Source organism: Lonchura striata, chromosome 10 (assembly GCF_050655825.1).
Source record: "Lonchura striata isolate lonStrDom1 chromosome 10, ASM5065582v1, whole genome shotgun sequence".
Taxonomy (NCBI): domain Eukaryota; kingdom Metazoa; phylum Chordata; class Aves; order Passeriformes; family Estrildidae; genus Lonchura; species Lonchura striata.
This window is the reverse complement of record NC_140712.1, coordinates 24,941,173-24,969,012: the sequence shown is the minus strand read 5'-3', so window position 1 is coordinate 24,969,012 and position 27,840 is coordinate 24,941,173. Positions and strand designations below refer to the sequence as shown.

Sequence of the window (27,840 nt, the reverse complement as noted above, 5' to 3'; positions counted from 1 at the left end):
ACTCCATGCACCTTCTTGGGGTGCCCCTGGTGTGCATCCACCCCCGTCATCATCGTTATTGTCATTGTCATCGTCGTTGTTGTCATCGTCGTCCTCCTCCTCCTCCTCCTCCCCACGCGGGGCCAGGCGAGGTGAAGGTCCCTGGTGGAGCAGTGGCAGTTGCCCTTGTCCTGCTGGATCCAGCTGCCGAGTCACGCGCCGGCCCTGAGCAGGGACGCCGGCTTCCATGTAGGGTCAGGCTACGGCTGCATGCCCCCAACCCCACGGTACCCCCCCAGTTTCACGCCGAGTTTTGCACTGGGTTTGGTCCCAGTTCCATGAGGGTTTTTATAGCTGGCTTTGATCCTAAGGATGTCTGATGCCGCTTCCACGAGGAGTTTTGCAAATCGGTCTGGTCCCGGGGAGCGGGGCCATTCGCAATTCCAAGAGGGATTTTAAACCCGTGTCTGATCCCCAAGTTTTGTTTCATTTCTGATCCCAGGCAGAGTTTTGCAGCTAGGTCTGGTCCAGGGGGTTTTGTTCCCTGTTCCACGAGGGGATTTACAACCGGATCAGGTCCTGGGGGAGTTTGGTCCCTGATCCCCATGGGGTTTGGCAACCGAGTCAGATTCCATAGGGGGTGGTCCAGATCCCACACAGGGTTTTACAGATAGACTTGGTCCTGGGCCAGATCGGGCCTGGTCCCCATTCCACACGGCATTTTTACAGACGGGTCTGATCCCGCGTGTGTTCGGTCCCCATTCCACCCGGGGTTTGGCCGCCTATCCGTAACCCCGACGTACCGAGCGACGCAGCATCCCCTGGGTGGGAACGGGGAGTGCTGCGGATCGCGGCCGCGCTGCGCTCTGGCACTGGGGCGGGCTGCAGCAAAGCTCCGACCCCACCGCGGGACCCCGCGCGGGGCCCTCCCGACCCCTCGCGGGGCCCCACGAGGGGAGCCGGGCTCTGTCCCGCCCCGGGGCGGAGAGAGCCGCGCCCCGGTGTCCGCCCCGTCGCGTCCGCCCACGCCATGGCCGCCCGTTACCTCCGCGCTGCCCCGGCGCTCGGCCGCCTGCCCCGCTGCCCGCCGCCCGCCGCCGGCGCGGGGCAGCGCCGCCACTGTGAGTGGGGACCCCTCGGGGGGATGCGGGGGACACTCGGCGTCCCGGGGCCGTGCACGCCACGGGCGGGAGTGCTCCAGAGCCGCGGGGGGCGGCGGCTCGGATTCTTTTGGGGGGCGGTGTCTGAAAACGGACCGGCCGGTCCGCGGGCTTTTGCGGACCCACGCCGGGTTTTGTAGCTAGCTCTGGGCCTGCGGGGTTTGGTCCCGGTTCTACGAGGGGTTTCACGGATGACTTTGGTCCCGGGGGAATTTGGTCCCTGTTCCACGTGGCGTTTTGTGCTCCAGCTCGTACCTGTTCTGAGCCTGCTGTGGGGGGGGTTGGGGGGGTCGCTCCATCCCGGACCAATGCGGGATTTTGCCCCCCAGGAGGGTTCACTCCTGGTACCACACAGCAGAGTTTTGTTGCCAATCAATGCTTAGGTCCCACTCAGGGAGGGTCACCTCTGCTCTGGGTACCACATGTGGTTTTAGAACCTGACTCACAGACAGGTTTGGCACCCAGAGGGCTTTAGTCCTGGTCCAGGATCCACAGAGGGATTTGCACCTCGGTTTGTGCCTGAGTCTGGCCCCAGGGGACTGCACCTGCTCCTGGTTTTGGTCCCGTTCTTGATCTCACTGAGGTGTTGGAGCCTAGCTTGCATGTGGATCCCACTCTGGGAAGAATGTGTCCCTGTCCCTGTCCCCCTCACGTGCTGGGCTTTGCACTCTGACCCCCACTCCAGCAGTGGTGGCCCCAGTAACTGGCCCAGACCCCAGTGGGGCTTGCCCCTGACCTGTACCTGTGCCTGAGCCAGGGTGGCACCCACACCTGGCTGGGCAGAGCTGTGTGGTCCTGACAGGATGCCCTGGCCCCACACAAGGGTGTGGAGCTGTGGGAGCAGGAGTGCACCCCTAACACCCCCCACCTCTCCAGATGCTGACAAGCGGATCAAGGTGGCAAACCCGGTGGTGGAGATGGATGGGGACGAGATGACACGGATCATCTGGGCCTTCATTAAGGAGAAGGTGATGGGGTCCTGCCCCAGGAACGGGCGGGTGTGCCACAAGGGGAGCTGGGGGTTGAAGGGGAAACCAGAGATCCCTGTGCTGCCCTCTGTCTGTCCCTCCTGCCTCGGTCCCTCTGTCTGCAGGAAGCAGGTCGTAAAATCGGCACAAGTACCAGAAGGACTTTTAATGTGAGGCCGTTCTGGGCAGCGGGAGCTGTCTCACACAGGGAGGCCTGTTCAAGGCAGGGGGATCATTCTGGTCAACAGAACCACCTTGGGCAGGCAGCGGGCTGGGCTGGGATGGGTGCCAGGGCTGGCCATGCCGTGGTGCTGCTCCCCAGGCACCTTGCACTGTCTCCCCATTCTGACACTCTCCTGGCCCCTCAGCTCATCCTGCCCAACGTGGATGTCCAGTTAAAATACTTCGACCTGGGGCTGCCACATCGGGACAAGACGGACGACCAGGTCACCATTGACTCAGCGCTGGCCACCCAGAAGTACAGCGTGGCTGTCAAGTGTGCCACCATCACGCCTGATGAAGCCAGGGTGGAAGGTGGGCAGGGCAAGGGGCCGAGCTCCCGTCACTGTTGGGGGTGCTGGCAGCTCCGTGGGGTGCTGAGCCTCCTGTCTGTGCCCCCTGGGGTCAGCAGTGCCTTCCACTGCCAGCTCAGCTTTCCGGTGAGTTTGGGGCTGCACCATACTCAGTGCTGTGCCCCCATCCCCACCCTGCAGGCTCAGGGGTGCTGTGGGGACCCCATGGACCTGGGACTGGGGACACACTGAGCTCTGCCCTGTGCCATCCATGATCTCATGCTGGCTGTCCCTCCCCTTGCAGCAGGGTCTGGCAGCAGCCTGTGGCACAGTGGAGCTGGGTGCTGGGCAGGAGCCATGTGCTTCATGGGGCCTGTGGGGGTCGCTCAGGGGTCCCATCTGCATGCCTCACAGAGTTCAAGCTGAAAAAGATGTGGAAGAGCCCCAATGGCACCATCCGAAACATCCTGGGAGGGACGGTGTTCCGGGAGCCCATCATCTGCAAGAACATTCCTCGTCTGGTGCCCGGCTGGACCAAGCCCATCACCATTGGCCGCCATGCCCACGGTGACCAGGTGAGCCAGTGCAGGGCTGGGCGTGTGGGGCTGGCCAGCAGCTGCCCCTGCCCAGCCCCTGCCCCAGCCCCTGCCCCTGCCCAGCCCCTGCCCCAGCCCCTGCCCCTGCCCCAGCCACTGCCCCTGCCCTGCCCAGCCCCTGCCCCAGCCCCTGCCCCAGCCACTGCCCCTGCCCAGCCCCTGCCCCAGCCCCTGCCCCTGCCCCAGCCGCTGCCCCTGCCCTGCCCCAGCCCCTGCCCCAGCCGCTGACCCTGCCCTGCCCCAGCCCCTGCCCCAGCCCCTGCCCCAGCCCCTGCCCCAGCCCCTGCCCAGCCCCTGCCCCAGCCGCTGCCCCTGCCCTGCCCCAGCCCCTGCCCCAGCCCCTGCCCCTGCCCCAGCCGCTGCCCCTGCCCCAGCCCCTGCCCCTGCTCCAGCCGCTGCCCTGCCCCTGCTCCTGCCCCAGCCCCTGCCCTACCTTGCCCCTGCCCTTACCCTGCCCTGGCCCCTGCCTGACGCTCTGCCTGGCCCCCGCAGTACAAAGCCACCGACTTTGTGGTGAACAAGTCTGGGACATTCAAGCTGGTCTTCACGCCAAAGGACGGCAGCGGGTCCAAGGAGTGGGAGGTGTTCAACTTCCCTGGTGGCGGTGTGGGCATGGGCATGTACAACACGGACGAGGTATGTGGAGTGGGCATGGGCATGTACAACATGGACACGGTGTGGGCATGGGCATGTACAGCACAGACATGGTGTGGGCATAGGCACCTACAGCACGGACACGGTGTGGGCGTGGGCATGTACAACATGGACACAGTGTGGGCATGGGCATGTACAACACGGATGAGGTGGCGCTCAGGGAGCCCTGCAGGGCAGTGTGCCTTGCCACCCTGGGCGAGGTGCCAGGCTGAGGGACAGGGTCCCATGAGGGCCGCGTGCTTCCCTTGCAGTCCATCTCTGGCTTTGCGCACAGCTGCTTCCAGTACGCCATCCAGAAGAAGTGGCCGCTCTACCTGAGCACTAAGAACACCATCCTCAAGGCCTATGACGGGCGCTTCAAGGACATCTTCCAGGAGATCTTTGATAAGTATGGACCTGGGGGGAATCTGGGCTGTCCTGGGGGCGCTGGCAGTGAGACCCACGTGGGGTGAGCACGGCTGACCCCAGGCCTGGGCTCCCAGGCACTACAAGACGGAGTTTGACAAGCTGAAGATCTGGTACGAGCACCGGCTCATCGATGACATGGTTGCCCAGATGCTGAAATCCTCCGGCGGCTTTGTCTGGGCCTGCAAGAACTACGACGGGGATGTCCAGTCAGACATCCTGGCCCAAGGTGGAGCAGGGTAGGGTGTGGTGGCCTCTGCATCATCACCCCTGGGAGCTGTCCTGACCCCTGTCCCACCGCAGGGTTCGGCTCCCTGGGGCTGATGACCTCTGTCCTGGTGTGTCCGGATGGGAAGACCATCGAGGCCGAGGCCGCCCACGGCACTGTCACCCGCCACTACCGGGAGCACCAGAAGGTGGGCAGAGCCCGCGAGCTGCCAGTGCCAGGCTGCCCCCGGCATGCTGTCCACACCAGGCAGCTGACCGCTCTCTCTGCGCAGGGACGACCCACCAGCACCAACCCCATCGCCAGCATCTTCGCCTGGACACGCGGCCTGGAGCACCGCGGCAAGCTGGACAGCAACCCTGACCTCATCAGGTGAGGATGAGGGTGGGGAGCCCCGGGGGAAGGTCCCTGCCAGCAGCTGCTCTGGTCGCAGCCGTGGCAGGGCCCGTGGCCCAGCCGTGCAGACTGTCCCCCAAACCCGTCCCCTGTCCCCAGGTTTGCGCAGACGCTGGAGAAGGTCTGTGTGGACACAGTGGAGAGCGGGACCATGACGAAGGACCTTGCTGGCTGCATCCACGGCCTTGCCAAGTACGGTGGCTCTCAGGGCAGAGCAGGGGGCAGCCACCGGCACTAGGGCAGCGTGGCTGCATGGGTGACTGTATGGGTGGGGTGACCCTGTAGGGTGGCCACAAGAACAGCATAGTGACCACAAGGACGGGCTGGCCCTGCAGGGCAGCCTCAAATGACCAGGAGCTGGCTGTGCATGGTGGCCTCTCTGGACAGTCCCCAGGGAGTTGAGATGGCTGTTCACAACTGATTCGGTTGGGCAGGGGCCACAGCCTGGACCCAGGGCTGTGGTGCCTGTGGGAGGAGGCAGGCAGGGACCCCCAGCAATCCCTGTCTGTCTCCGCAGTGTGAAGCTGAATGAGCACTTTGTGAACACTACCGACTTCCTCGATGCCATCAAGAACAACCTGGACAAGGCTCTGGGCAAGAAATAGGAGACAGCCTCCCCATCTCTGGGATGGATGGGGCTGGGAGGGACCCAGTGCCCTCCCCAGCTCCCCAGGACAGCTCAGGAACAGTTGAATATTTTTTCTAAAGTTTTCTTAGTGTTTCTAAAGCCTTTGTAGCAGGGGAGTGTAGGGGTGGGGGGGGCGTGTGGGGGGTGTCTGTCCATCCCTGATTCATGTACCCCATACCTGTGTGGTGCCATTAAATACCACCCCAGCCACAGCACAGTACCTGGCACAGCTTTACACTGCGGGCTGGGGGCAGCCAGAGCCCTCAACTCAGCCTTGCCAACCTGGGAGGGCTGTGCACTCCAGCATTTTGGCATGGCCCTGAGGGGAGCACAGGGGGGTCTCCAGCCCTGCTGTGCTGAGGAAGGGTCGGGCAGGCCAAGGCTGTGGCCATCTCCATCCTGCCCCAAGGCTGGCAGGGGTAGTAGGCACACCCAGAACCAGCCCAGGGCTTCTGGGGATGGGGCAGATGGTGCTCAGCCACTGACAGAAAGTGTAGGGGGTGTGTGGGGTCAGCACAGGTGTCCCAGACCCTGCACCCAGGCTGGTCCCCAGGACCCGACCCAGCTCTGGGTACTCCTGGGGGGCAGTGCTGTGGGTGCTGTGAGTCCTTTGCCCCACAGCAGAGAGTGAAGAGCCCAAAGAGTGGTCCCAGACTGGGCACTGCCCCAGCTGCTTCCCCGCCACGTCCCTGGGCACGGAGGAGGCAAACCCCCACCTCACAGGCTGCCCCAGTGAGAGCCTTTTCCTCCAGCCCCAGAGTAGCCGGGGGGTAAGGAGGGGATACCAGTTCCCAGTTCCTCAGGGGGGGCTCTGCCCAGGACCCCACTTTGGCCCTCAGTCCCTCAGAACCCCTCTCCCCACACAGACCACACAGCTTACACAGGTTTACAAAGCACATTGGTTGAAGGGAACTGAACTCAGTGAAAAGATAAAACCAACCACGCGGCACATCTGAAAAAAATAAATTACTTTCAAAATACCATCATTTGCTGGGGCTGGGCTGGGTTTGCCTCCCCCGGATCCACTGCTGGCTGCAGCTCCAGACCCGGAGCTGTGGGCGCTGACTGCACCCTGAGCTACGAAAATACTCTGTTCTGCATCCCAGCGCCTGACACAGGGAGCCCTGGGGTGAGTGGGAAATGCAAACCCACCTCCTCATGCGGGCAGGGGCTTCTGCCCGTCAGGGGAGTCCTGTGCAGAGAGGGGGGACCCAGGAGGTAGAATAATTAGTGATGCTCATCGTCGTGCTCCACAGCAGCCCCTTCCATCCTTACTCATTCAGTGATCTGCTGGGTCATGCCTCCCCTGCCTGCAGCTTCAAGTCATCAGGTGCAGGGTGCAGGCAGGGACAGGGGGGCAGCAACAGAGCCAAGGCAGGTCCAGAAAAGTCTTCTGGACATCCCTGTGTTCCCCAAGCCCAGTGGAAACCATCTCTCCAGTTCTGGGGCGCCTGGCTGAGTGCTGCAGCCCCTCTTAACCCCACCAAACCCCCACAGACCCACCAGCCTGGGCTACAACATGTTGTAGTAGGCCATCTCCTTCATGGCCTGCTCAGCCAGCGTGTGCTCGTCAGGAGGGTTGCCCACAGCCCCGTAGCTGTAAGAGTTCTCCTCCTCGAAGTCATCCATCTCCTGCTGGCCATCCAGCTCGGTGTGGTCAGCCCCAGCCAGCTCCATCATGGCATCTAGGAGTCAGCACAGGGACACGCAATGGAGGAGCTGTGGGGAGGGCTGGGGCCAGCAGCTACCCCCTCCCTGGGTTTGGAGCCCAAAACTCCCCGGGAGCCGCAGCCCCGCTCGATCTGGGCTGCTTGTGAGGGTACCCTTTGGGTGAGAGGACGCGAGGCTGCCGCAGCCCGTGCGGCCCGGCCCGGCTCCCAGGGCTGCAGGGCAGTCGCGATGCCACGCCGGGGACCCACCTTGGCTGTCCAGGCTGATGTCCATCACCCCGTGCTTGACCTTCATGTGCCGGCTGAGGTTGCCCTTCAGGTTGAACTTGCTGGAGCAGTAGGGGCACTTGAAGGGCTTGCTGCCAGCGTGCAGGTGCATGTGCCCCAGCAGGTTGTACATGCGGTTGAAGGACTTCCCGCAGACCTGCCGGCAGCAAGCCCGCGGTCAGACAGGGCTAGCCAAGGCTCTGCAGCGCAGACCTGGCCCCCGGGGTGCCCTGGGGCTCCACCAAAGTAACGGGGCTGCTGCCCTCCTGGAGTCCCTCCTGGCTCCTGCCAACAGCAAAGGGGCTCCCTCCCTCCTCCTGCGCTGGGGGGGGCTTGGGGATGCAGTGTTGGTGCTGCTGGGAGCTCCAGAGCATCCAGCACTGGCCAGAGAGAGGCACTGGTTGTCATTCAGCAGCAGCAATGCTCCCGTCACAGCTCAGAGCAAATATTGCATGCCCAAGCGAGCAGGTGAGGCATCACAAAGCTGCTTCCATGCCCAAGGGCTCAGCCCGGCCAGATTTCTGGGGGCACAGCAAAGTAAGAATGTGTGCTCCCCCGTGCTCTCACATCCCCAGCCCCACCGGTACCTTGCACTTGAACGGCTTCACCGGAGAGTGCACGATCATGTGGGTCTTGAGCGTCTGCTTCTGCACGAAGGTCTTGAAGCAAATGTGGCACTGGTAGGGCCGGACGCTGGTGTGGATCAGCATGTGCCGCTTCATGTTGGCCTGCAGGGTGAACTCCCGCCCGCACACCTCGCACTTGAACTCCTTCACGCCCTGCCGGGGGGGAGGTGTGGGCTGGGGGGGAGCTCGGGCAGACCCCCGGGCACCGGGGACACACGAGGGCTGCCAAGAGTGGGGAAGGGACCCCATGGGCAAGGGATAGGCTCCTTGTGCTGAGCACAGCACGGGTGTATCTGAGAGCCCAGCCTGGCCTGAGCCCGGTGACATGCAGGGGCTGTGGGTGAGGGCTGGAGGGGCTCTGTGAGTGCAGCTGAGTGCCAGCTCTGCTCTGGGGCCCACTCCAATTGTCCCCTGCTAACGAGCCCATGGAATAGGGCAAACACCCACACACAGCCTGCCCAGAGGGGCTGTGGCAGCTCCCGGACAGGGCCCCCCAGCTTACCCTGCAGCAGGTCTGAAACTCCCTCCCTGAGGAAGGGAACCCCCAGAAGGGCAGGGGCTGCACCCCAGGGACCCCCTCACTGCATGTCAGTGACCCCAGCTAATGCCAGCCACAGGTGCTACTGCCCACCTGCACCACCCACCTCCTGCCAGGACTAGGGGCACTGGGACACTCCTCTCCGCCAGCACCCACATCCAGAGCTGGCACATCTCCTCTGGGCACGATGAGGGCAGCACCCCAGAGGACCCTGAGCCCTTACCTTGTGCGTGAGCGAGTGCTGCTTGAGGTGGTGGATCTGGCTGAACTCCATCCCACACTCGGTGCAGACAAAGGGCCGGACGTTCTGGTGCTTCAGCATGTGGTTCTGCAGCTGGCTGCGGTAGTGGAAGGACTTGCTGCACTCCAGGCACTGGTAGAGCGTGGGGCCCTGGTGCGTGGCCAGGTGCCGCTTCAGCTGGGTGAGCGTGGAGAAGTCCAGCCCGCACTCCACGCACACGTGGCAGCGCCCGCTCTCGTGCTTCACCTCGTGCGCCTTCAGCTCGCTGGGGTAGGCGAAGCCGCGGCCGCAGAAGCGGCAGCTGTAGGGCTTGATGTCGGTGTGCAGCAGCATGTGCCGCTTCAGGTGGCTGGTCTGAGTGAAGGCCTTGCTGCACACCCCGCACTTGTGGGGCCGTGTGCCCTGGTGGGTCAGCAGGTGGGTCTGCAGGTGGCTGGGCTGCTTGAACAGCTTGTTGCAGTGTGGGCAGGAGTGAGGCTTGATGCCGTTGTGGCCCAGGATGTGGGTCACCAGGTTGTACTTGGAGGTGTAGGACTTCTCGCACATGCGGCACTGCCAGCGCTTCTGGCGGTCCCCTGCCTCCACCAGGTAGGAGTCGTCGATCTGCACGTTGATGTCCAGCCGGTCCAGCTGCGCCTTCCTGCTGTGCTCGCTGGTGCCGCCGGCCGCCTCCAGCTCGCCCGGCTCCTGCCAGCCGCAGCCCTGCTCGCTCTTCACCTGCTCGGGGGATGCCGGCGCAGGGGCCTCCGCCTCACCCGGGGACGGGGCGCCCGCCTCGAAGGTGCCCATGGTTTGCGGGGCCCCCACAGTGCTGCCGGCCGGGTCAGCACCCCTGCGCCGGCGCTCGGCGCCCTCCAGCTCCCGATGCCGGCGCAGGTGCCGCAGGCGTCGGGGCTTCCTGCTGAAGGTGCCCAGGTCGATCATCTTCACGGCACCGCTCTCCACCGCCGGCTCCTGGCTGGGCTCGGGGGGCTGGGGCGCGGGGCCGTGCTGCCCCTCTTCCTCCTCGTCCCCGGGGACCGACACGTTGTATGGTGGCTCAGCCTCCACCTCTGCCTTCTCACTCTTGACCTTGGGCATCAGCCTCACGGGCGGCCTCTTCCTCCTCCGGGCATGCTTCTCCAGGGAGGAGTCTGCTTCCAGGGCGTCCTCGTCCTGCCCGTCCCCGGGCGCCTGCTCCTCACCCTCGGGCTCCCCGGGCTCCATGGCGGCACTGTCCAGCTGCTCCCCGGCCAGCCCCGGGAAGAAGCCGGCCGGGGTGACGGTGGCCCCGAGCAGCTCATTGTCGGACACCAGGCCCAGGACGGCAGCCTGTGCCAGGGACAGCACCACCACGGCGTCCGTCTGCGTCCCGCACTCGCTGAACCGATCCATGTCTCGCCGCCGGCCTACGCTGTCATGGCTGAGGGGGAGAGACACGGCCCTGAGCCCGGCGCCCCCAGCACAGGCACCGTGGCGCCGGGCTCAGCCCGTCGTGAACCCCAGAGCGACACGCGTGGGGCCAGCGTGGGGCCAGCACCACACACCCAGCATGTGGGACACAGCGGCCCCAGCTTCCAGGGCAGGGCTGGGGCCAGGAGGGAAGCTGGGATCCGTGCCACTGCCAGCCTCTCCGGATGGGCTGTTAGCACCTGGGTTTGGCCGCTTGCATGCCCTCAGGCTCCTAGAGGGATTCCAGGGAACCAGTGCCCACACAGTTTGGGAACTGGGCCCAGCTGAGCGTGGCTCTGAGCTCCGGCAGAGCAGCAGCAGCAGGCACGGGGAGCAGACCCAGCAGGGCACAGCCTGAGCTGTGCTGCTCAGCCCGGGGGCTGGCACACTCACCCTGCGGCTCCAGCACCACCACAGACCCTCCCCCAGCGGGGACAGCCAGGATGCGCCCGGGAGCTGCTGCTTCCTCCTGCCGGAGGAGTGTTCTCCTAAATACAATTATTCCTGCAGCTACAACAAAGAAATCTTGCGGGGGAGGTAAAACAGGGATAAATTCTGAGCCAGATTCTGTCACAGTCCCAGGAGAACCCCAGAGCATGAGGAGATCGTGGGATGAACCTCCACTTTAGAGAAGGGAAACCCCACAATGCCTGGGCATCATCCCTGCAGCCAGGTCGGCCGGAGGGACACTGAGCATGGTCTGTGCTGCAGGCAGCTGCCTGCTCCTGCCGACCCCAGAAGTGTCCCCTCATGCCACCGCCCTGGGCAAACACCGGCCACAGCACACGGCACGGGGTGAGGAAGGGGGTGGGATGATGGGGAAGTCAAAACCGGCGTGAGAAAAGGCAGAGAAGGGGAGCAACACCAACCACAGGGGCTTGGCTGGCCGCAGACATCTGGGGTCCCTCCTCAGTCCCCTCCCGTCTGCTGGGCCACCGCGGGGCTGGCACTGGCCACAGCACTTGGCTCTTGGGCCAGGGTCAGGCAGAGCCGGTGAGGGGACCCTGCCCGGGCTTGAGATGGCAGCGGAACGGTGTCAGCCGAGCAGCCCGGCAGCCCTGCCCGAGCGCCCGGAGAGCAGCGGGCAGGGAGCGGGGCCGGGGGGCGGCGGCGGCAGGAGACGGAGAGGAAGAGGATGGGGGTGGAGAGGGAGGAGAAGGAAGGGGATGAGGGGAGGACTAGTGCGGAGGCAGCGAAACAAAGCACGGAGTGGGGGAGGGCGGCGGCGGCAAGAGGAGGAGGGCGGGAGGAAGAAGAGGGATCAGGCGGGGAGGCGGCAGCTGGCGTGCACCGACAGCCCGGCCGTACCCCGCCCGCTGGGACCCCCTGCCCGCGGGGCCCCCGAGCCGCCCCAGCGCGGCAGAGGAGCAGGGACACGCCAGAGGGACCCAGCTGCTCTCCCCACCAGCCCAGCGCGGCAGAGGGGCCAGTGCCCCACAGCATGCTGCTTGGCTCTCTGCCCCCCAAAACAAGCCCCCCGAGACAAGAACAACGCACCCGCACGTCCCCCAGACCACTACCAGAGAATCTTACAACCACCCCAAAGCAGAGGCTTTTGGGGGAGGTAAATGTGGATTCCTGCTCTGGGCACTGGGAAAGGGGACGAGCTCCCCTCCTCAGCAGGAGAGCCGAAGCCTTGGGCTGCACAAACCTCTCTGCGCTTGTCTCCATCGCGCACACGAGTAGATTTGTCTCCATCTACCCGGTGTAGATTTGCTGTCTGGGGCCGCGGGAGCCGCAGCTGCACAAACAGCACGGGGGAGAGGAGCAGGGCACAGGCAGCTGCTTCACTTCCCGCTCTCACTTCCCTGTCCGCGCCCCGGGACTTGCCAAGGCAGCTGGAAACGCCGTTTCCCAATGCACTGGCAAGCGAGGTGGGGTCATGCATTCAGCTCCCCCAGGAAACTCCCGGCAGAGCGCTGCCAGCCTCGCCCCAGCAGCGCAGCACGGCCCCGGTGCGGCCCCGGTGCCCGCAGCCCTGCAGCCCCGGTGCCCGCAGCCCCGGTGCCCGCAGCCCTGCAGCCCCGGTGCCCGCAGCCCCGGTGCCCGCAGCCCCGGCGCCGGGCTGGGCCATGCAGAGCCCGGGCACTGCGGAGCCTCCTGTCCCCCGCAGGGACTCCAGCACCTCCGGCTCCTCCTCCTCCCAGCCCGCCTGCACCCGCAGGCTCTCACCCCCACGCTCGGGGCCCCTCCAGTGCTGCTGGAAACAAACCCTCCTCCGGCCTTAGTAACCTGCAGGTTTCGAGGCCAGCCCTTGGGGCCAGGCTCGGGTCCCTGGGGCTCATCTCCCGAGGCAGACCCTCGCCTGCCCATCCCGGTCCCACCTGGGGGTCACACAGACACGCTGGCAATGTCCCCTCTGCCTCTGCCATGTGCAGAGCTCCCAGTCCTCTCCTCCATCTCCCACCCGCCAGCACCGCAGGACGGATGCACCTGGGCCCAGCAGATCAGGGCTGCTGTCCCGATCCTTTGGAGTTATGAAATTTGGGGTTCTTTCTTCATTTCTCCTCCCACTCCAAGGTTTAGTTTTGATGCGATCTCTCCTCACGTCTTTCCCAACACATCTGGGAAGATCCAGGCTCTGCCCTGGCACATCCTGCAGACTCTGCCCTCCCTTGCTCTGGCTGCCCCGCTCAGAGCCTCCACCAGCTCCTCACTCACCACCTGGTCACTTACAGTAGGTTTTTTTCATGGCTTTCACTTCTTTGTGCTATTTTACTTCTATTTTCCTCTCTTGCTCCATGATTAGCTCCTCAGATACTCACTTCTCTCTGGGTCCCTCTGGCAGCAGCATCTGCACAGCAGGTTCTCCACTCCCAGCACATTCCTTGCTGGATTCCTGATTTTCCAGCCACCAGGCTAAGCACCATGTCTGTGGGCACGTTTCCCTTCCCTTTGCTGTTTTTCCTCCCTGGGTTTCACCCACCTGCCCAATCCTCGTGCCACCCCACCCAGCCCCTTGGCCAGCACCACCACTGTAGAGGTAAGAGCCTGGCAAATCCTCAGTTGGGCAGCATGGAAACATTACATCTGGTCCACAGGAGCCTCACCTTTGCACCCGCAGGTTTGTAACACCTGAGACCCAAAAGGGTCTGAGCTGAAGGACCACCCACGCCCTCAGAGCCATCCAAGCCACGGCCCCAGGGGCAGCTCTGGGGAGCCCCTGCTGCCCCATTAGTGACCCTTGTTTGCCACCGGGCTCCATTCCCAGCCCCCTCACCAGCCCAGAGGCAGCAGCATTCACCAACTCCCACCCAACATTCCTGCAGGAACGGGAGGCCCAGGTACCCAAAATCCAAAGGTCTGGGGGACTGATTGACTTCTCAGCTCTCCCAAGGAGCAGGGACCCCCAGCAGGCGTGCAGGAGCCCACCCTGCTGCCCTGCTCTGTCTCACCCCAGCACCTGAGCAGGGGCCAGAGCCCAGCTGGCACCAGCAGCAGTTTGAGACACAGGTCCCCAGGCCGCCTGACAAGCCGGTGCCACGGGAAAGAGGACATGTAGGACTGGCTCCTGGCTGTCCCCTGCAGGACCCCCCTTACTGGGCTCTCGGTGGGACCCTTCTGCAGACCCTCTGCTCCCAGAGCCTGGGGGGTTCCCTGGGGACAGATGTGGTGGTGCAGATCTTCGGGGAAAGCTCCCAAGGCACAGGATTGAGCCCCAGGACAAAGGGAGACCCTGGGCATTCGGGGTTCTCACTGGGGAAGGGTGCAGTAAAACTGTTCAAGACTTTGTACCAAAAATGGCTGATAATGGATCTGATATTTGTGAGAAACCTTTGATTTTATTTTCTTTCCTTTCTCAAAAGCAGCCTTCATTTAAATTTAATAAAGGGGAAAACAGGCTTTCATCTTGCCTGCAGATTTCATACAAAGCTGCTCAGCCCCCCACAACTCCAAAGAGAAAAATGTTGTTTTTCTGAAAATCACAACTAAAATTATTCTTAAACCTGACCCAGCATGTCTGTCCTGCCCCAGCCCAAGGATTTGGGGGTCACCTCGGCTGCACTGCCTGGCCCTGGCTCTGTGCCAGGGGCTGACCCACAGAGTGGCTCTACGCCCTGGGGCAGAACCAAAACTGGCACTTCTTGCCCCAGAACTGACCCTGATACAGAGGAACTGCTGTAAAAACGAGACAAAGCTCTGAGAAACAGGTAGGAGACGCAGAAAACAAATACCTCTTTAAATTCAGTCAGTGTCTCCACACTAGATACTGTCAAGCTACATTTTTAAAGGAAAACTTTTGTTTTAAGGAAAACTTCTTCAGAAAAAAGAAAACTCCACTGTCAGTGGATGAGAGAGCCACAATCTCCAGCCAGTGACAGACGTGCCATCACTGTCCCTGAAGTGCTTCTGGGGGCAGGAAGAGCAGTCGTTGGGGGCTTTGGCTTCACAAAACAAAGGGCACAACCTGGGGTTTGCAGAGGGATGTTGATCATGTTTTAATAAGAACAGGAGGAAAACCAAGTTGGGGAAAGTGATGCCCTGGAAGAGACAAGGGCTCCTGGAGGAGAGGGTGTTATCACAGCACATCAAACCCTCCCCAGCCTCTTCAGGGGTACTTCCTCTGAAAACACTCCATGGACCTGAGATATTCTCACTCTGATCACGGTGTCCATCAATATTTACCCCTTTGAAAATGTATGGTTATTGGTGAACTCTGGGAGGGAAAATGAATGGTTTCAAATAACCAGAGGTTACCAGTGCTGCAGAGCAAAAGTGTGATGAGCACAGAGCTGCCTGGCTCCTCTGTTATCTGCCCAGGGCTCTGGGACCCGGGTCAGGCTAAGGACAGCACCAGGTGCTGTGGCTGCTCACTGCAGAGGGACAGAGCTGCCACCCCAAATGCTCTTCCCAGCACACAGGCACCTGTGCTGAGCTGATATGCCACTCTTGCTTCCTGTTCTGCTGGAAATTCCCTTTTTCCTCCTGCTGACACCGAGGCTTTATCCCTCTGCTCCTCCATCCCTCCAGCCTCCATCTCTCTTCTCCTCCATCCCTCCAACCCTCCATCCCTCTGCTCCTCCATCCCTCTGCTCCTCCATCCCTCGCTCCCCACCCCCAGTATCCTGTGCTCCTCCATCCCTCCAGTTGCTCCCTCATTCTTCCCGTTTCCCTGGCAACGCCCATCTCGAGCCGAGATCTGTCCCCTCTCTCCCTCTTATCTTTCTCCTCTCTCTTTCATCTCTCTCCTAATCTCCCTCTCCATTCTGAACCTCTGTCCTTTGCTTCCTTTCTCGCTCTCTCCCATTTCATCTCCTCCAATGCCTTCTCTGTCTCAGGGTTACAATTATTTGAATCTCACTTTAAAGCAATGATCTGTTTAATTAACCACAGGGCCCTGGCCCTGCTCCCGCAGCCCACACGCCTGGCACGGGACCCCTGCCCACACCCCAAAGCGCCTCCGGGCCAAGGACAGTGGGGTGACAATGCCCCGCAGCCCTTCTCCAGCACCTGACAGCCTCCTGTCCCGTCTAGACTCTTCCCAGGGAAGACTGGACCAGGTGATCCCTGAGGTCCCTCCAAATCTGGGATTCCGTGACTCCGTGATCCTAACACGGCCAGCATGGAAATCAGCAGCTCCCGTGCCATAAATCACCCTCAAATTCTGTTACAGCAAAACAAGGGGGGACTATAATTCATGTGGAAAAGGAGTTTCCTGAAAGCAGAGTCCTGATTGCACCCAGCTGGGCATGGTGGTAAGGGAAAGGTGGGAGGAAGCCAGGCTGCTCCGGGCTCTGGGAGCCTGGCTCTGACTCGGGGTCCCTTCCACGGGACTCCCGTGCTGTGGCACAGCCAGGAGCCCAGCAGAGGCCCGTGGCCACCAGCACTGCCCCTGCCCTGGGGAGCTCTTTAGGGAACTTTGTATGGGCTGAGCCAGAGCCACTGCTGGAGCCAGCCTTCTGCTCTAGCCAGGGCTTGGTCTGTCAGCAGCCAAGGGTGCATCAAAACCTCACCAAAACCTCAGCACAGCTGCATCAAAACCTCAGCCAAGCTGCATCAAAACTGCACCAAAGCTGCATCAAAACTGCACCAAAGCCCCAGTGAAGCTGCACCAAAGCCACCAGTGGTTCGTGCCCAGAGTGGTGCCCAGGCAGCGAGCATTTTGGAAGGGGATTTTTCTTGGCCCCAGCTGCCTTCCCAAGGAGCTCCTGTTGCTGTGCCACAGGGCTCAGCATCTCGTCCCTGGCAGAGCAAATTGGTCGTGCTTCAGGCCTGGTCTCCCAGCCCTTGTGCCCCTAGAGCCCTCCTGGCATGGCACGGGGGCAGCAGGGCGTGGGGACAGCGAGCTGAGCTCTGGTGGCACCTGGACCAGTGATGGGCCCACCTCATCTGCCGAGCGAGGGGTTCCCTCAGAGCCCCGGTCCCTGTGCAGGTGTGTGAGACCTTCCTGCCACTCCTGTGGGACGGGCACCTTGTGTCCCCCTGCTCTGAGCGCAGGGACTGACCGCCACCGAGGCACACCTGCACACCTGGCACACCCCACGAGTCCCCCGTGAGCCCCCCGTTCCCCCCTGGGACAAACTGGGCTCCTGCACTGCCACCCCGGAGCATGCAGGTCTGTGCTGCAGCACAGGGGTCCAGGACCTGCCTTTATGGTCATCCCTAAGAATGCAGCTGCCCCTGAGCCCAGGGGCAGGAAGAGCCTTTAAATCAGGTAACTGGTGTGGGGTGAGCTGAGGGAGAGGGGCTGCTGCTGCCTGGACCCCCTCTGGCAGCACCCCAGGGCTCTGGCAGGGGTTGGGGACCAGCAGCAAATGGGTTCTGCCAGGAGCAGGGAGGGCCCCCAGCCCCGCTGCTGTCCCAGCCTGGCTTCAAAGGCTCCACACAGAACCCTCGCTCTGCCTTGGAAAACAATTTTTGCTTTTAAATGAAATAAACAGGGAAAGAAAAGACTTTCAAGTTCCTCCTTGCTGTAACGGCTTCTCCCCGGCACAGTCCCTTTCCTCTCCGAAAATAGCCGAGCTATTCAAAAGAGATGCGAGAAGAAAAAAAGGAACTGAATAGAGGAAAAGGGAAAGAAAAAAATGGAGCCCCAAGGGGGTGGAGAAAAACAGAATGAAAAGACAGCAAAAGTAAAGAAAAGGGATGAAAAATAAAGGAGGGGGAAGAGAGAGACAGACAGAGGAGCTTTGAAAAGAAAGAATGCTGCCAGCCTGAATACAGGGAGCAGGAAAAAAGGGCCCTGAAAAGAAAGAGCCGGCTGGAATGACCTCTCATTCAGGGCTGTGCCAATCACCGCCGCGATGGAAATCCTTTCTTCTTCCCTGCATTCTCTCTCTTTCCAGCGGGGGCAGAGGGAAGAGGAAGAAAGGGGAGCTAATTCTCAGCATAGCAGAAAATAAATCTGCTCTTTGCGAAGACCCTGAAAGGCGCCGAGGCACTGACAAACCCGTTCCCAGCACTCACACACGCAGATGGGGACAGAAAGGAAAAGGGACTCAGCAATGGGACTACCTTCACCACCTCACTGATCCTCTGGAAAATGAAGGAGCAAACAGCCCAAGCACACAAACCTGTAGGAACAAGCCTGAATTCAGGGCAGTCCCCAAAACCCTGCAGGGAAAGGTCAGGGATGGTTGTGGCAGAGGCAAACCCAGGGCCTGATGCTGTGCTGGGTCCTGCAGGGAGCAGAGGGAAAAGGGGGGTGCAGCCCCTTTTGCCCTGCAAGCCCCAAAGCTGCCCGCAGCCAGCCCTGCCTGGTGCACCCCGCAGGGCTCTGCCCGGGTCTGTGAGCCCCAGCACCGCCCCCGTTCCTTCAGCATCCTCAGCGGTGGCAGGGGTTAACAGACCTGCACGTGTGGAGCTGGACCAGAGTGCCCAAACAGCCCAAAATGAACCAAGGTGCAGGGGGAGAGCAGTGCTGGGATGTGGGACAAAGGGACGTGACACCCAGAGGGAGGAAAACACGGGAGATGGAGCCCACCAGGACAGCAGCTCTTGTGGGACAGAGGCAACAGGCACCCTGGTGTCCTGTAGAGAACCATGCGATGCCATCCAACCCCAAAACAGCCCGGGGCTGAGGGTGAGAGGAACGTCCTGAGCTCATGTGGCATCACTCCTGCTGGACACAGCTCCTGCTTAGCACCCCCAGGCCTGGGGTTAATCATGAACTGCTGGGGCTTCGGGGCAGAGCCTTCAATGTGGCCAGAGGTCCGAGGAGACAGCACACAGGCAGCAGTTCAGGAATCCTGGTGTGTGTGACCCAGCTGGCTGTAAAAGTGGAAAACCGACCCAAAACGGTACAAATGGGAGATGTCTGTCACCCCAAAGAGAACAGACTGTGAAGGAGCCGCTTGGGTGCAAAGGAGGATCCCCACAGGGGGAAGAGTCTCACTTAAGGGTGTTACTTTCAAGAGCATTGCTGCCCTTATGCTTGGGAGCAGTTTTAGTCCAGTTTTGATATTGCCACGTGTGGAGCCCATCCATTCTGCAGGATGGTGCTCCTGGGCCCGGCTGCCCCTGTGTCCCCAGGCTCTGTCCTGTGCTGGACTGCGAGGACAGAGAAGTGGAAACGCAGGGCTGGCCCAGATCCACCCATGGCACCAGCGATGTCCAACCAGATTAAGGGCAGTGAGGAAGGTGAATAGCCCAGAGCACACAGACTGCTGACAGGTTCAGCATCCCACGAGAACTGGGCAGCACCCCCTGAGCCCTGCACCCCCTGAACCCTGCACCCCCTGAGCCTGCACCCCCCGAGCCTGCACCCCCTGAGCCTGCACCCCCCGAGCCTGCACCCCCTGAGCCTGCACCCCCTGAGCCTGCACCCTCTGTTACCCCTCACTGCCCACCCCCCAGCCCCGAGGCCAGCAGGGAACCTCAGCAGGGCCCAGCACAGGCACAAACAGCTCCCCACGGCTCTCCTGCAGTTATCCCAGGCAGGGCTGGGGCTGCCTGCTGCCCAGGGGATGTTGTGCCCCCCGAGCCGGGCATCGCTGAGCTCTGCCACCATCCCCATGTCTGCTGTCCCACTGCAGGGCTGGGCAATGGGCTAATCGTGGCTGAGGGGTTCTAATTTGAGCATGATAATTAATGCTCAACTGGGTACTCCTGCACGTGTGTGCCTGCTGGAGGGCGGTGCTGGGGAAGGCGAGGGGCTGCAGGGCAGGGGCACGCTTCGTGCTGGGCCAGCTCCAGATCCTGAGCCTGCTCTGCCTTGCAGAGGCTGCCCCTGTGTGCTCAGCCCCCGGGACATCCCCGAGCACAGCACAGCAGCTGTGACCCACCTCAGGGTGGGGAGGTGCCAGCAAGGGGCACAGCTGAGCCTGCAGGGGACACCGACCTCAGGCTCTGTGGCTCAGGAGTCACCTCTGGCACGAGGAACCGGCTGCGGAGCCCGGAGCCCAGCACGGCGATTCCATTTCCCACAGACCCCAGGTGAACGCAGGGGAGGCAGCCAGAGCTTTCACAGGAAGAGGCATGGGCAGGAACTGGGGAGCACTGAGCCCCCTTCCACCAACACCAGGCTCTGGACCAGGCCACCTGGGAGTGTCCCACTCCCAGTTTTCCAACAGCAAGGCTCTTTGACGTGTCACACCATTACAGGAACAAACCCAGCTGCACAGCTGCCAGTACCACTTCTACTTTCAGATCCCCGAGGTGGGAAGCATTTTGGATCCTTTCCTGCACAGCTGAGCAGGTCAGGGCAAGAGTTTGGGGGGCTGGGTTGGACAGACGGAGCAGGAGGCACCGGACAAAGGTCCCTGCTGGTGGCAGCTCACGAATTCCCAGTTCAGGACTGACCCAAGCCAGGTGTGGAAGACACACGTGCCCGTATGGCCCAAGGCCAGCTGTGCCTGCTGCCCCTGCAGCACCAGCCTGTCTGTATGGCCAAGGCCTTGAGACCCACAGCAGCACAGCACTTGGCTGCTTTGCCTGGGGAAGGCAGAGGTGCCTGGTCTGGGGATGCCACGCTGGCTGCACGCTGCTGCCAGGTCACGGGGCCAGGGTGGAACGCAATTCCCACTTATTGCACGTGTGCTTTTGTGTGTCACCATGCTGTGAAAGCTCCTGCAGTGCTCCCGACGCTGGACACAGGCCAGGATTTTATACAGAACTACACATATTTATCTTTGGAAAAGGAGCTGGAAGAACGGGTCTGGCTCTCTGTCCAGAGCATGTCAGGGGTCAGGCAGGGGACAGGGACACGACCCGGGAGCTCGCTGGGAGCAACGCCCAGGGCCCTGCAGCTCGTGGCTGTCCCTGCAAACTGAGCCAGTGCTGCATGAACCTGGCCTGGGAGCTGCTGGGGGCACAGGGGATGGGTCACCTGCCTGGCATGCAGGGCTCAGACAGGGAGATGCAGTGGGCAAATCCTGCTCGTGAGCGGGAGGCTGGGGATATCTGCACCATTTACTCATCATATTAATATTTCCCAGGGTCTCAGTGTGGCTGGGCTGTCTCTGCCTTGGTTCTGGCAGCTCTGGCTCGCCCTGGGGTCTATTCCACTTACCCTCCCCGTTCTCATCCCAATCTACACAACCCCCGTACTTTGTGCTCTTCCTTCTCACGGCCAGAAAGTCCCATAAACACTCACAATACTCAGCTGTTGAAATGATTTCCTCCTGTGTGTCCCTTGTTGATAATCACAAAGCCAAGCCAAACCACTGGAGCCCCAGTAAATCTGGGCTAGCTGTGGGCAGGCAATGGCCCAGCCAGGCCTGGCTGGTGCCTGCACGGTGGCCCAGGCAGATGGAAGGGAAGGGAAGGGACCCAGCAGAGACTCGGAGCTCACGTGGGGGAGACTCCTCCAGCTCTGCCCATGGCTCTGCCTCTGGGAAAGCATGTTTTCTCCAGAGGGCACTCCTGGCCCGAGGTCAGAGCTGCTCTGAGGGGGCTCCCAAGGCTGGTGCCCCCTCAGCCATGGGCACACGTGAGCCGGGGCTGGAATCACGGATCATGGAACCATCAGGGCTGGAAAACCCTCTGAGATGGAGTCCAACCACTCCCCAGCACTGCCAAGGCCACCACTAAAACATGTGCCCACGTCCATACAGCATTTGAACACTTCTAGGGCTGGTGACTTTGTGCACAGCGAGCACAGAATGGCCACAGCAAGGATGGCTCTGGAGCAAAGCCGAGGGCAGGGCCAGGAGGGCAGGTCAGGCTGTGCCTGGCAAGGGCTGCTCTCAGCCAGCTCCATAAACAAACAAAGAATTGACTGCCATGGAGCAGGGAGGTGTTTGGGTTGGGAGTTTAAGATGCCTACATTCTGGATGACAGAGGGGTCAGGATTCAGAATAGAAAGGCCTTTGTGAGGAAGGAGAGCCTCACAATCCCTGTGGATTGACTGGGAAGGTAAGCAGCTCCCTGGAACATCCATCCTAATCACAAGAACAATTGTTCCCAACAGCAGCCACCAACCAGGCTGGTTCTGGGCATCTCTGACCCACCCAGCCAGCCCAGGATGTCCCTGATCCCCCTGGTCATGTGCAGCATCTCTTGGGAGGTTGGGAAGAGCAGGCCAGGCTGCCTTGAGGCTTCTGTGATCGCAAAGGTCCTGTCACACCAAAATGATTCCATGGTTCCAAGCAGAAGTTCTCCCTTCAGAGCAGCCCATCACAGGTTGGACAAAGGGAAAGCTCCCACCTCTGTTCTCCAGCTTGCTCACGGATTCCAGTCTGGAGCCAGAGGAACTGGCAACCACCCAGTCCCCAGTTTAACCCCCAAGCCAGGGGCTGGTGCTGCGGGACATGGGGAGGGCCCTGGGATGGTGGGTGTGGGAACAGACCAGAGGTGAGAGAAGGGGAAAGCAGCCAAGAGCACACCAGGATTAAAACTTGAAAGCAAAAGAAGGAAGAGACAGAGCTGGTTAAACCGGGATAGCATGGGGAGGGACAGGGTGCCAGGAGAGAGGCGGAGAGGGGAGAATGGCCTGACACCAGAGAATGGGCATGAGACAATGCTGCTGCTGAGGAACAGGAAAGATAAATTTAGAGGCAGTGGTGAGCACTCTTCCTCTGGAAGCTCTGTCCCTCCTCCCTGTCTTCTCCTTGTCCAGGTCACCCCCGGCAGGGCAGGACTGGGCTCCAGCCTGGCGGGGCTCCGATGGCCGGGGGCCAGACCCAGCCGTGCCCAGGGAGGGACCTGGGCCCTGCTGCGGGGCCGAGGGGACGGGAGGGCTCCGTGCAGAGCACGGGCAGCCCCCGCCCCGCGCCGTCCCAGCGCCGGTCCCCGGGACATTCCGGTCCCCGGGACATTCCGGTCCCGCAGCTCCGAGCACAGCACCCAGGCTGCACACTGCCCAGGCACCAGGGCGGGTCCCCACGCACGAGAAGTGGAACTAAAACACCCCACGGACGAGAAGTGGAACTAAAACAACGAGCACGGCTGCGCGCTGCTTCCTCCCTGCCCGCTCTGCCTCCCTGCCCACTCTGGGACTTGGGACAAGGAGCTGGAGTGCCAGCAAGAATGGCACCAGACTGACAGAGGGCAGGGAATAGTCACAGGCTGCCCAGAGAAGCTGTGGCTGCCCCATCCCTGGCGCAGTTGGATGGGGCTTGGAGCAACCTGGTGTTGAATCTCCAGGGCCACAAGACGTACCCTGTCCCACCAGACCTCCCTGCCTCTCCAGCCACGGTGCTCCCCAGCACCCCATTATCCCTGGGGTATCCCTGGAGCCAATCTGGAGAAAATTCACGTGAACTTTCTCCAAGTTTGTCTTTGCACAACAGAGCACCCAGACACTGGTCACTTTTCCTTTAACTAAAATTTGTGACACTTTGCAATGAACTTTGTCCAAGCACTCTGAGGACCAGGAGGTGACAGCACAGGGGCACTGCAGAGCCGCCCACAGGTGCCGACATACTGTTCTGTTAATTTTCACTAGAAATACTAGAAATACTCAATTGTCACTCAAACAGCTGCAATGAAAGACCAGGAAAAGTAAAAAACGTGTTTCTCCCCTTTAATTTAAAGTTTGGGAAAGAAAGTTTATCATCACTTGTTCCCTCTGGCGGGAGAACCCTGTTCCTCAGTTGAAGCTGCAGCCAGGCGAGCAGAGCAGCCCCCCTTGTCCAAATACAGACCCCAAACACACCGACACAGACCTTCCTCCGCAGCTCGGCAGGAGCACCTCCTTCCCAACAGACATGCCACATTTCATTGTGTTTTGGGCAGAAACTGGGATTGGGGAAAAGCCACGCTGGGCACGGGCTGTGCCAGGTCTTCTCCCACACCAACCCCTCTGTGACCCACAGCCACTTGCCAGGGGGAGGGAGGAGGAAGAGGAGGGTGTGCATGGGGCTGAGGAGAAACTGTGGGACAGAGGAGCAAAGGGAGAACACTTGTCACCAGTCGTGGTCTCTGTTGCCAAGGCTGAGCCCTTTGGGAAGGGCTCAGGGGGACCATGACTCTTGCTGAGGACTCTAGCCACAGGCAGCACAGGGGATGGGACTGGGCACTGTGGCACATCACATCCCGGCCATCCTGCAGCGTTCCTCCAGCCCCACCGTGCCACCTTCGTGGCACACGTGCCCTGAATTTGGTATTCGGGGCATTCCAGGAGCTGCACCTGAGCCAGGGAGGTGATGGGGCTAGGGAAACCAAACCTGGGAGTGCGTGGCAGAGGGCAACAAACCCAGCAGGAAGCCCGCTTGACACAGGGCTACCCCTCACCCCAGCACTGGCTCTGGCCTGCAGCCCCAGGGACGTTCCCAGAGACTGGGCTGAGCTGGAGCTGACTTCTCCACAGGAATAACTAAAACACAGGAGTGCTGGCAGCCTCTCTCTCAAGGTTGTGATGCTGGCATGTTCCTGGCAGTACAAACCTACTGCTTTGTAGATTCCTCAGTATTCCCAGCCGGAGAGCAAAGCCTGACAGTGCCTGTGCTCCTCCCTCTCCACACCGCGATTCCCAAACTAGTTGATAAATGAAAATGGCCCAATAAAACCACCCAAAACAAACACTCTCTTGGGGATTAAACCAAGCCCAAAATGCCAACGTGCTGAGCTGTGACCCCACCATCAGAGGTGCTCCACTCCCACGGCTGCGGGATCCACATCTTACCCCACGAGTCACCCCCAGGTTTGGTGGCAACGTGTCCTGGGCTGCAGCAGAGCTTCAGCTATTTCCCATTTTGGAGGGACACAGTGTGACCCATAAAGAGGGCACTGACACAGAGCTGCTCACAGGAGAGGAGCTGGGCCTGGGCGAGGGGGATGTGCCTGTTCCCTGGCAGCTCCTGCAGTGAGGACACTGTCACCCAGGCTGGCAGCAGGGCACGGCCACAGCCCGGCCACGCTGCCCCGGCTGCTGCTCCCCACGGCCCCCAGGCACTGGGCACCCTGGCAGCTCCAGGGCGAGCGCCGAGGCTGCTGCCTCCCTGCGACCCCTGCAGAGCCAAGCCTGGAGTCTGTCTCCAGCCCAGGCTACATTTGCTTAATCCTGTGGCCAGCCTGAACGGCCGCAGGACCCAGCTGTGCCGTGTGGGACCCACAGCCCGTGGGGCCTGTTCAAACCCCGGCCACAGAAGTGACCAAGGCAAGCCTGGCAGCATGGGTTGGGCACAGAGTGTGGCATGGGGCACAGGAGGGGGGTGTGGGGCAGAGAAGCAGGGTGTGGGGCACAGGAGCGGGGTGTGGGGCACAGGAGTGGGGTGTGGGATGTGGGGGGCTGATGGAGCTGCAGTCTTTGAACCTGGGGTGGGGTCAGGCTCAGTCTGGTACAGGTCAGGCTCTGGGCTGCCCCTATTCCCCCTGGTCACCCTTCTCTTCCTACACAGCTGCTCACAAGAAAAATCCTATGCTTGACTAATTAATTAATAGAACTAATTTACCCATTACACGCTGTTATGACCAGAGCTGTGGAGGGCTCTCACACGGCTCCCCTTGGTCCCTCGCTTGGGCGCAGAACCAAAGGCCCCCCCAGCCCTCTCGGAGCCGCCTCGGAGCACCGGGAGGTCCCACACCGGGACTTGCCGGTGCTCGGGACCGAAGGTGGGGCGGGACCCGCCCGGTGCGGGACCAGCCCACCCGGTCACCCCCACTGCACTGCGCTCCCCGGAGCGGACGGGCGGACCCCAGCCGGGACCCCTCCCGAACACCAGGAAACTCCCCAAACTTCAGCACGGCGCTCGGGGACCGGAGCCCCGGCGCGGCCCGACCCCGGCCCCGAGCATCCCTCCCCGCGCCGCCGCCCCCGCCCGCAACAGGTCAGGGCCCCCGCCCCGCGCCCTCCCCGCAACTTTGCGGGCCCAGAAAGTTTGCGGGCGGCCGCGGGGAAAGTTCTCGGGGGCTGCTGGGGAGCAGGCACGGAGCCGGGACCCCCGGTCCGCCCCGCTCCTCCCGGTCCCTCCCGCCGCCATCGCTCCCGTCTCGGTGGCGCGGGGCAGGAAGGCGGCGACACCGCGGGGTCCCCGCTCCGGTACCCCCGTGGGAAGCGGGGAGGGTCGGTGGGCGTTCGGGGCCCGGCGGGGACTCACCGGCGGCTCCGCGGGGCGGCGGCGGCGGCGGCGGCTCCGGGCCCGGCGCTGGGTGCGCAGGAAGGAAGAAGGAGGGAATGAGGCAGGGCTGACGTGAAGGGATGCAAAGCAGCTCCTCCTAACTCGCCCGCCCTTCATCTTCCTCCCCCTCCTCAACTTGCCCGACCACCGCGAGCCGCCCCCCGCTTCAGTAGCACCTTCCACCGGAGCCGGGGCCGCCCTCGGTACCAGTTTGGGGGCTCAGTGGGGGGACTGGCGGTGGGAGTGGTCCCTATGCCCACGCTGTCCCTGCCTTATGTCCCCCCCGGCAGCACAGGGGTCGTTTTCTACCTCACCCTTCCTTCTGGGGGCTGTGGCCCCACGCAATGATGCCGAGGAGGGGATGACCTTCCCAAGAGACCCACATCCAGCTGGGCATCGCTCTCCTCTGCCACGGGGGTGGGAAAGGTCATGGGCACGCCAAAAAGCTTGTAGGGATTGATGGCAAGGACTCCTCTCGCCACGAACGGGATGAGAGGAATTAGGGATGTTGCAGGAATTGGAGGGTTTGGGGGGGGATGCTGTTCACCCACACAAACAGGCGGAGGGAAAGGCCGCGGTAGGGTGGGAGGAGGTGGCCGGAGGAGGCAGTGAGATGGGATGTGGCATGGGAAAGGGAGCAGGTGATCCAGAAGCTGGGGGTTTGGGGAAGGGGGTGCTCCTGGCTCCCCCGAGAAGGCAGAGGGAGAGGCTGAGCTACGCAGCTGTGGGGATGTGGAGGCAGGAGGCCACTGCTCCCCAGAGGGAGGGACGGGGGTGAGATGTGACTTGGGAGGGAGAGGGGGTGGCAACCCTGCAGGCTGCAGGCTTTGGCTCCCATCGTGAGGAGGAGGAGGAAGAGGAGGAGGAGGAGGAAGAGGAGGGTCTCCTCCCCACAGAAGAAGGAGCATGCGGAGGCAGCCGTGACTCGGGAGATTCTCATCCCCTTGGAAGCAGGTGGCGCCGGCCGGGCTAATCGCAGCAGAGTTAGTCTCCACACGCAGTCCTTTGTCTGGGCTCACTTCTGCTTTTCGGGGGTTTTTTTTGTGTTCGTGGCGAAAGCCGAGCTCCCTGCTCCGTCCCCGCTGCCCTGCTCACATCTCCCGCGCGTGTCCGGGGGCCGCCCAGCATCCCGTCACGTCCCAGCCCGGAGCCCTGCGGAGCGCGGGGCCGGCGGTGCCCCCGGCGGTGCCCCCGGCGGTGCCCAGAGCGCCGCTTCCTCCGCGCGTGCCCCGCGGCCTGGAACGGCTCCGCCGGGGCACAAGCGCCGCCGGCAGTGACGGGGCGCGAGGAGGTTCGCTGCCCTGCATTCCCGGGGCTGCCCCCGCCTCCGGCTGTGCCTGCAGCGGGCACCGGGCGGGACCCGGCTGGGACACGGGACGGGCAACAAAGCAGGGCACAGGGCGGGGAACCGGGCGGGACACGGAGCGGGGTGCACCGTGTGACCCGGAGCGGGACCGGGACCGGGAGCGGGACCCGGAGCGGGGCCGGGCCAGCCCCGGCACCGCCGGCTGCCGGGGAGTCGCGGCCCGTCCGCTCCAGCCAATCAGGACGCGGATTCAGAAGGACGCGCCCAGTTCAGCCAACCAGAACGCGGATTCAAGAGGATGCTGCCATCCCGGCCAATTAGAGCGCGGATTCAAGAGGCTGCTGACTCAGCCAATCAGCAGGCGGATGCCCGCGGCCGCAGGCGCCTCAGCCAATCAGCACGCGCGGTCCCTGCGCTGGCCGCCGTTCCTCTCCCGTTCCCTCTCCCGTTCCCTTCCCGTTCCTCTCCCGTTCCTCGCAGCCCCGCGGCGCGCACTGACCCTTCTCTCCCGGCCCTCGATGTCCCCCGCCGTGCCCGGCGGTCCCGAGGAGCCGTGTCCGTACCCTCTCGGTAAGGGCCCGTGGCTAGCGCCCGGTGCCACGCGGGATTGCCCCGCCCTGTTCTCACGTTACTGCGGGCCCTGGCCGGTGTGTGCCCGCGCTGGGCGGAAGCGGGACCGGGCAGTGGCCGGTGAGCTCTGCCCCCGCCGGTTCCCACGCGCTCGCCCCGTCCGGGCACACACCCTTCAGGGTGCCGCTGGCCCTTTAAAAGAAGGCGTGGTCTAACACAGCCCCGCC

At 62.4% G+C, this 27,840-nt stretch overlaps 2 protein-coding genes across 7 annotated transcripts; one reads left to right on the top strand and one right to left on the bottom strand.

Moving 5' to 3' along the window:
* The first annotated feature begins 979 nt into the window (after nucleotides 1–979).
* IDH2 (isocitrate dehydrogenase (NADP(+)) 2) lies at nucleotides 980–6,507 on the top strand. Its single transcript, XM_021541803.3, has 11 exons — nucleotides 980–1,100; nucleotides 2,016–2,107; nucleotides 2,476–2,641; nucleotides 3,034–3,194; nucleotides 3,708–3,851; nucleotides 4,121–4,257; nucleotides 4,352–4,503; nucleotides 4,578–4,690; nucleotides 4,775–4,872; nucleotides 4,996–5,088; nucleotides 5,414–6,507. Exons 1-11 carry the CDS (start codon nucleotides 1,010–1,012, stop codon nucleotides 5,499–5,501), a joined length of 1,335 nt encoding a protein of 444 aa, XP_021397478.3. The 5' UTR covers nucleotides 980–1,009; the 3' UTR covers nucleotides 5,502–6,507.
* On the bottom strand, nucleotides 6,405–27,821 carry ZNF710 (zinc finger protein 710). 6 transcript variants are annotated; one of them, XM_085589096.1, is made up of 6 exons: nucleotides 12,329–12,389; nucleotides 11,949–12,275; nucleotides 8,849–10,268; nucleotides 8,049–8,240; nucleotides 7,444–7,618; nucleotides 6,405–7,209 (listed from the first exon to the last, which is right to left on the bottom strand). In XM_085589096.1, exons 2-6 carry the CDS (start codon nucleotides 11,993–11,995, stop codon nucleotides 7,037–7,039), a joined length of 2,007 nt encoding a protein of 668 aa, XP_085445222.1. In that variant the 5' UTR covers nucleotides 11,996–12,275; nucleotides 12,329–12,389; the 3' UTR covers nucleotides 6,405–7,036. The 6 variants fall into 6 exon arrangements, with proteins under 6 accessions (XP_085445222.1, XP_085445223.1, XP_085445220.1 ...); XM_085589097.1 differs by lacking the exons at nucleotides 11,949–12,275; nucleotides 12,329–12,389 and adding an exon at nucleotides 27,543–27,821; XM_085589094.1 differs by lacking the exons at nucleotides 11,949–12,275; nucleotides 12,329–12,389 and adding an exon at nucleotides 27,543–27,813 and having other exon boundaries at nucleotides 8,049–8,309.
* Between the last annotated feature and the right edge of the window lie 19 nt (nucleotides 27,822–27,840).

Bases quoted from the DNA above. Each gene is read 5' to 3' on its own strand.
- ZNF710 (XM_085589093.1), bottom strand. From the start codon at position 11,995: ATGGAGACAAATCTACTCGTGTGCGCGATGGAGACAAGCGCAGAGAG. The intron at 10,269-11,948 runs GTTTGTGCAGCC...TCTCCCCCTCAG, and splicing joins ATGGAGACAAGCGCAGAGAG to CCATGACAGCGTAGGCCGGC. The intron at 7,619-8,048 runs GTACCGGTGGGG...TGCTGCCGGCAG, and splicing joins TGAAGCCGTTCAAGTGCAAG to GTCTGCGGGAAGTCCTTCAA.
- IDH2 (XM_021541803.3), top strand. From the start codon at position 1,010: ATGGCCGCCCGTTACCTCCGCGCTGCCCCGGCGCTCGGCCGCCTGCCC. The intron at 1,101-2,015 runs GTGAGTGGGGAC...CCACCTCTCCAG, and splicing joins CGCGGGGCAGCGCCGCCACT to ATGCTGACAAGCGGATCAAG. The intron at 3,852-4,120 runs GTATGTGGAGTG...CTTCCCTTGCAG, and splicing joins GCATGTACAACACGGACGAG to TCCATCTCTGGCTTTGCGCA.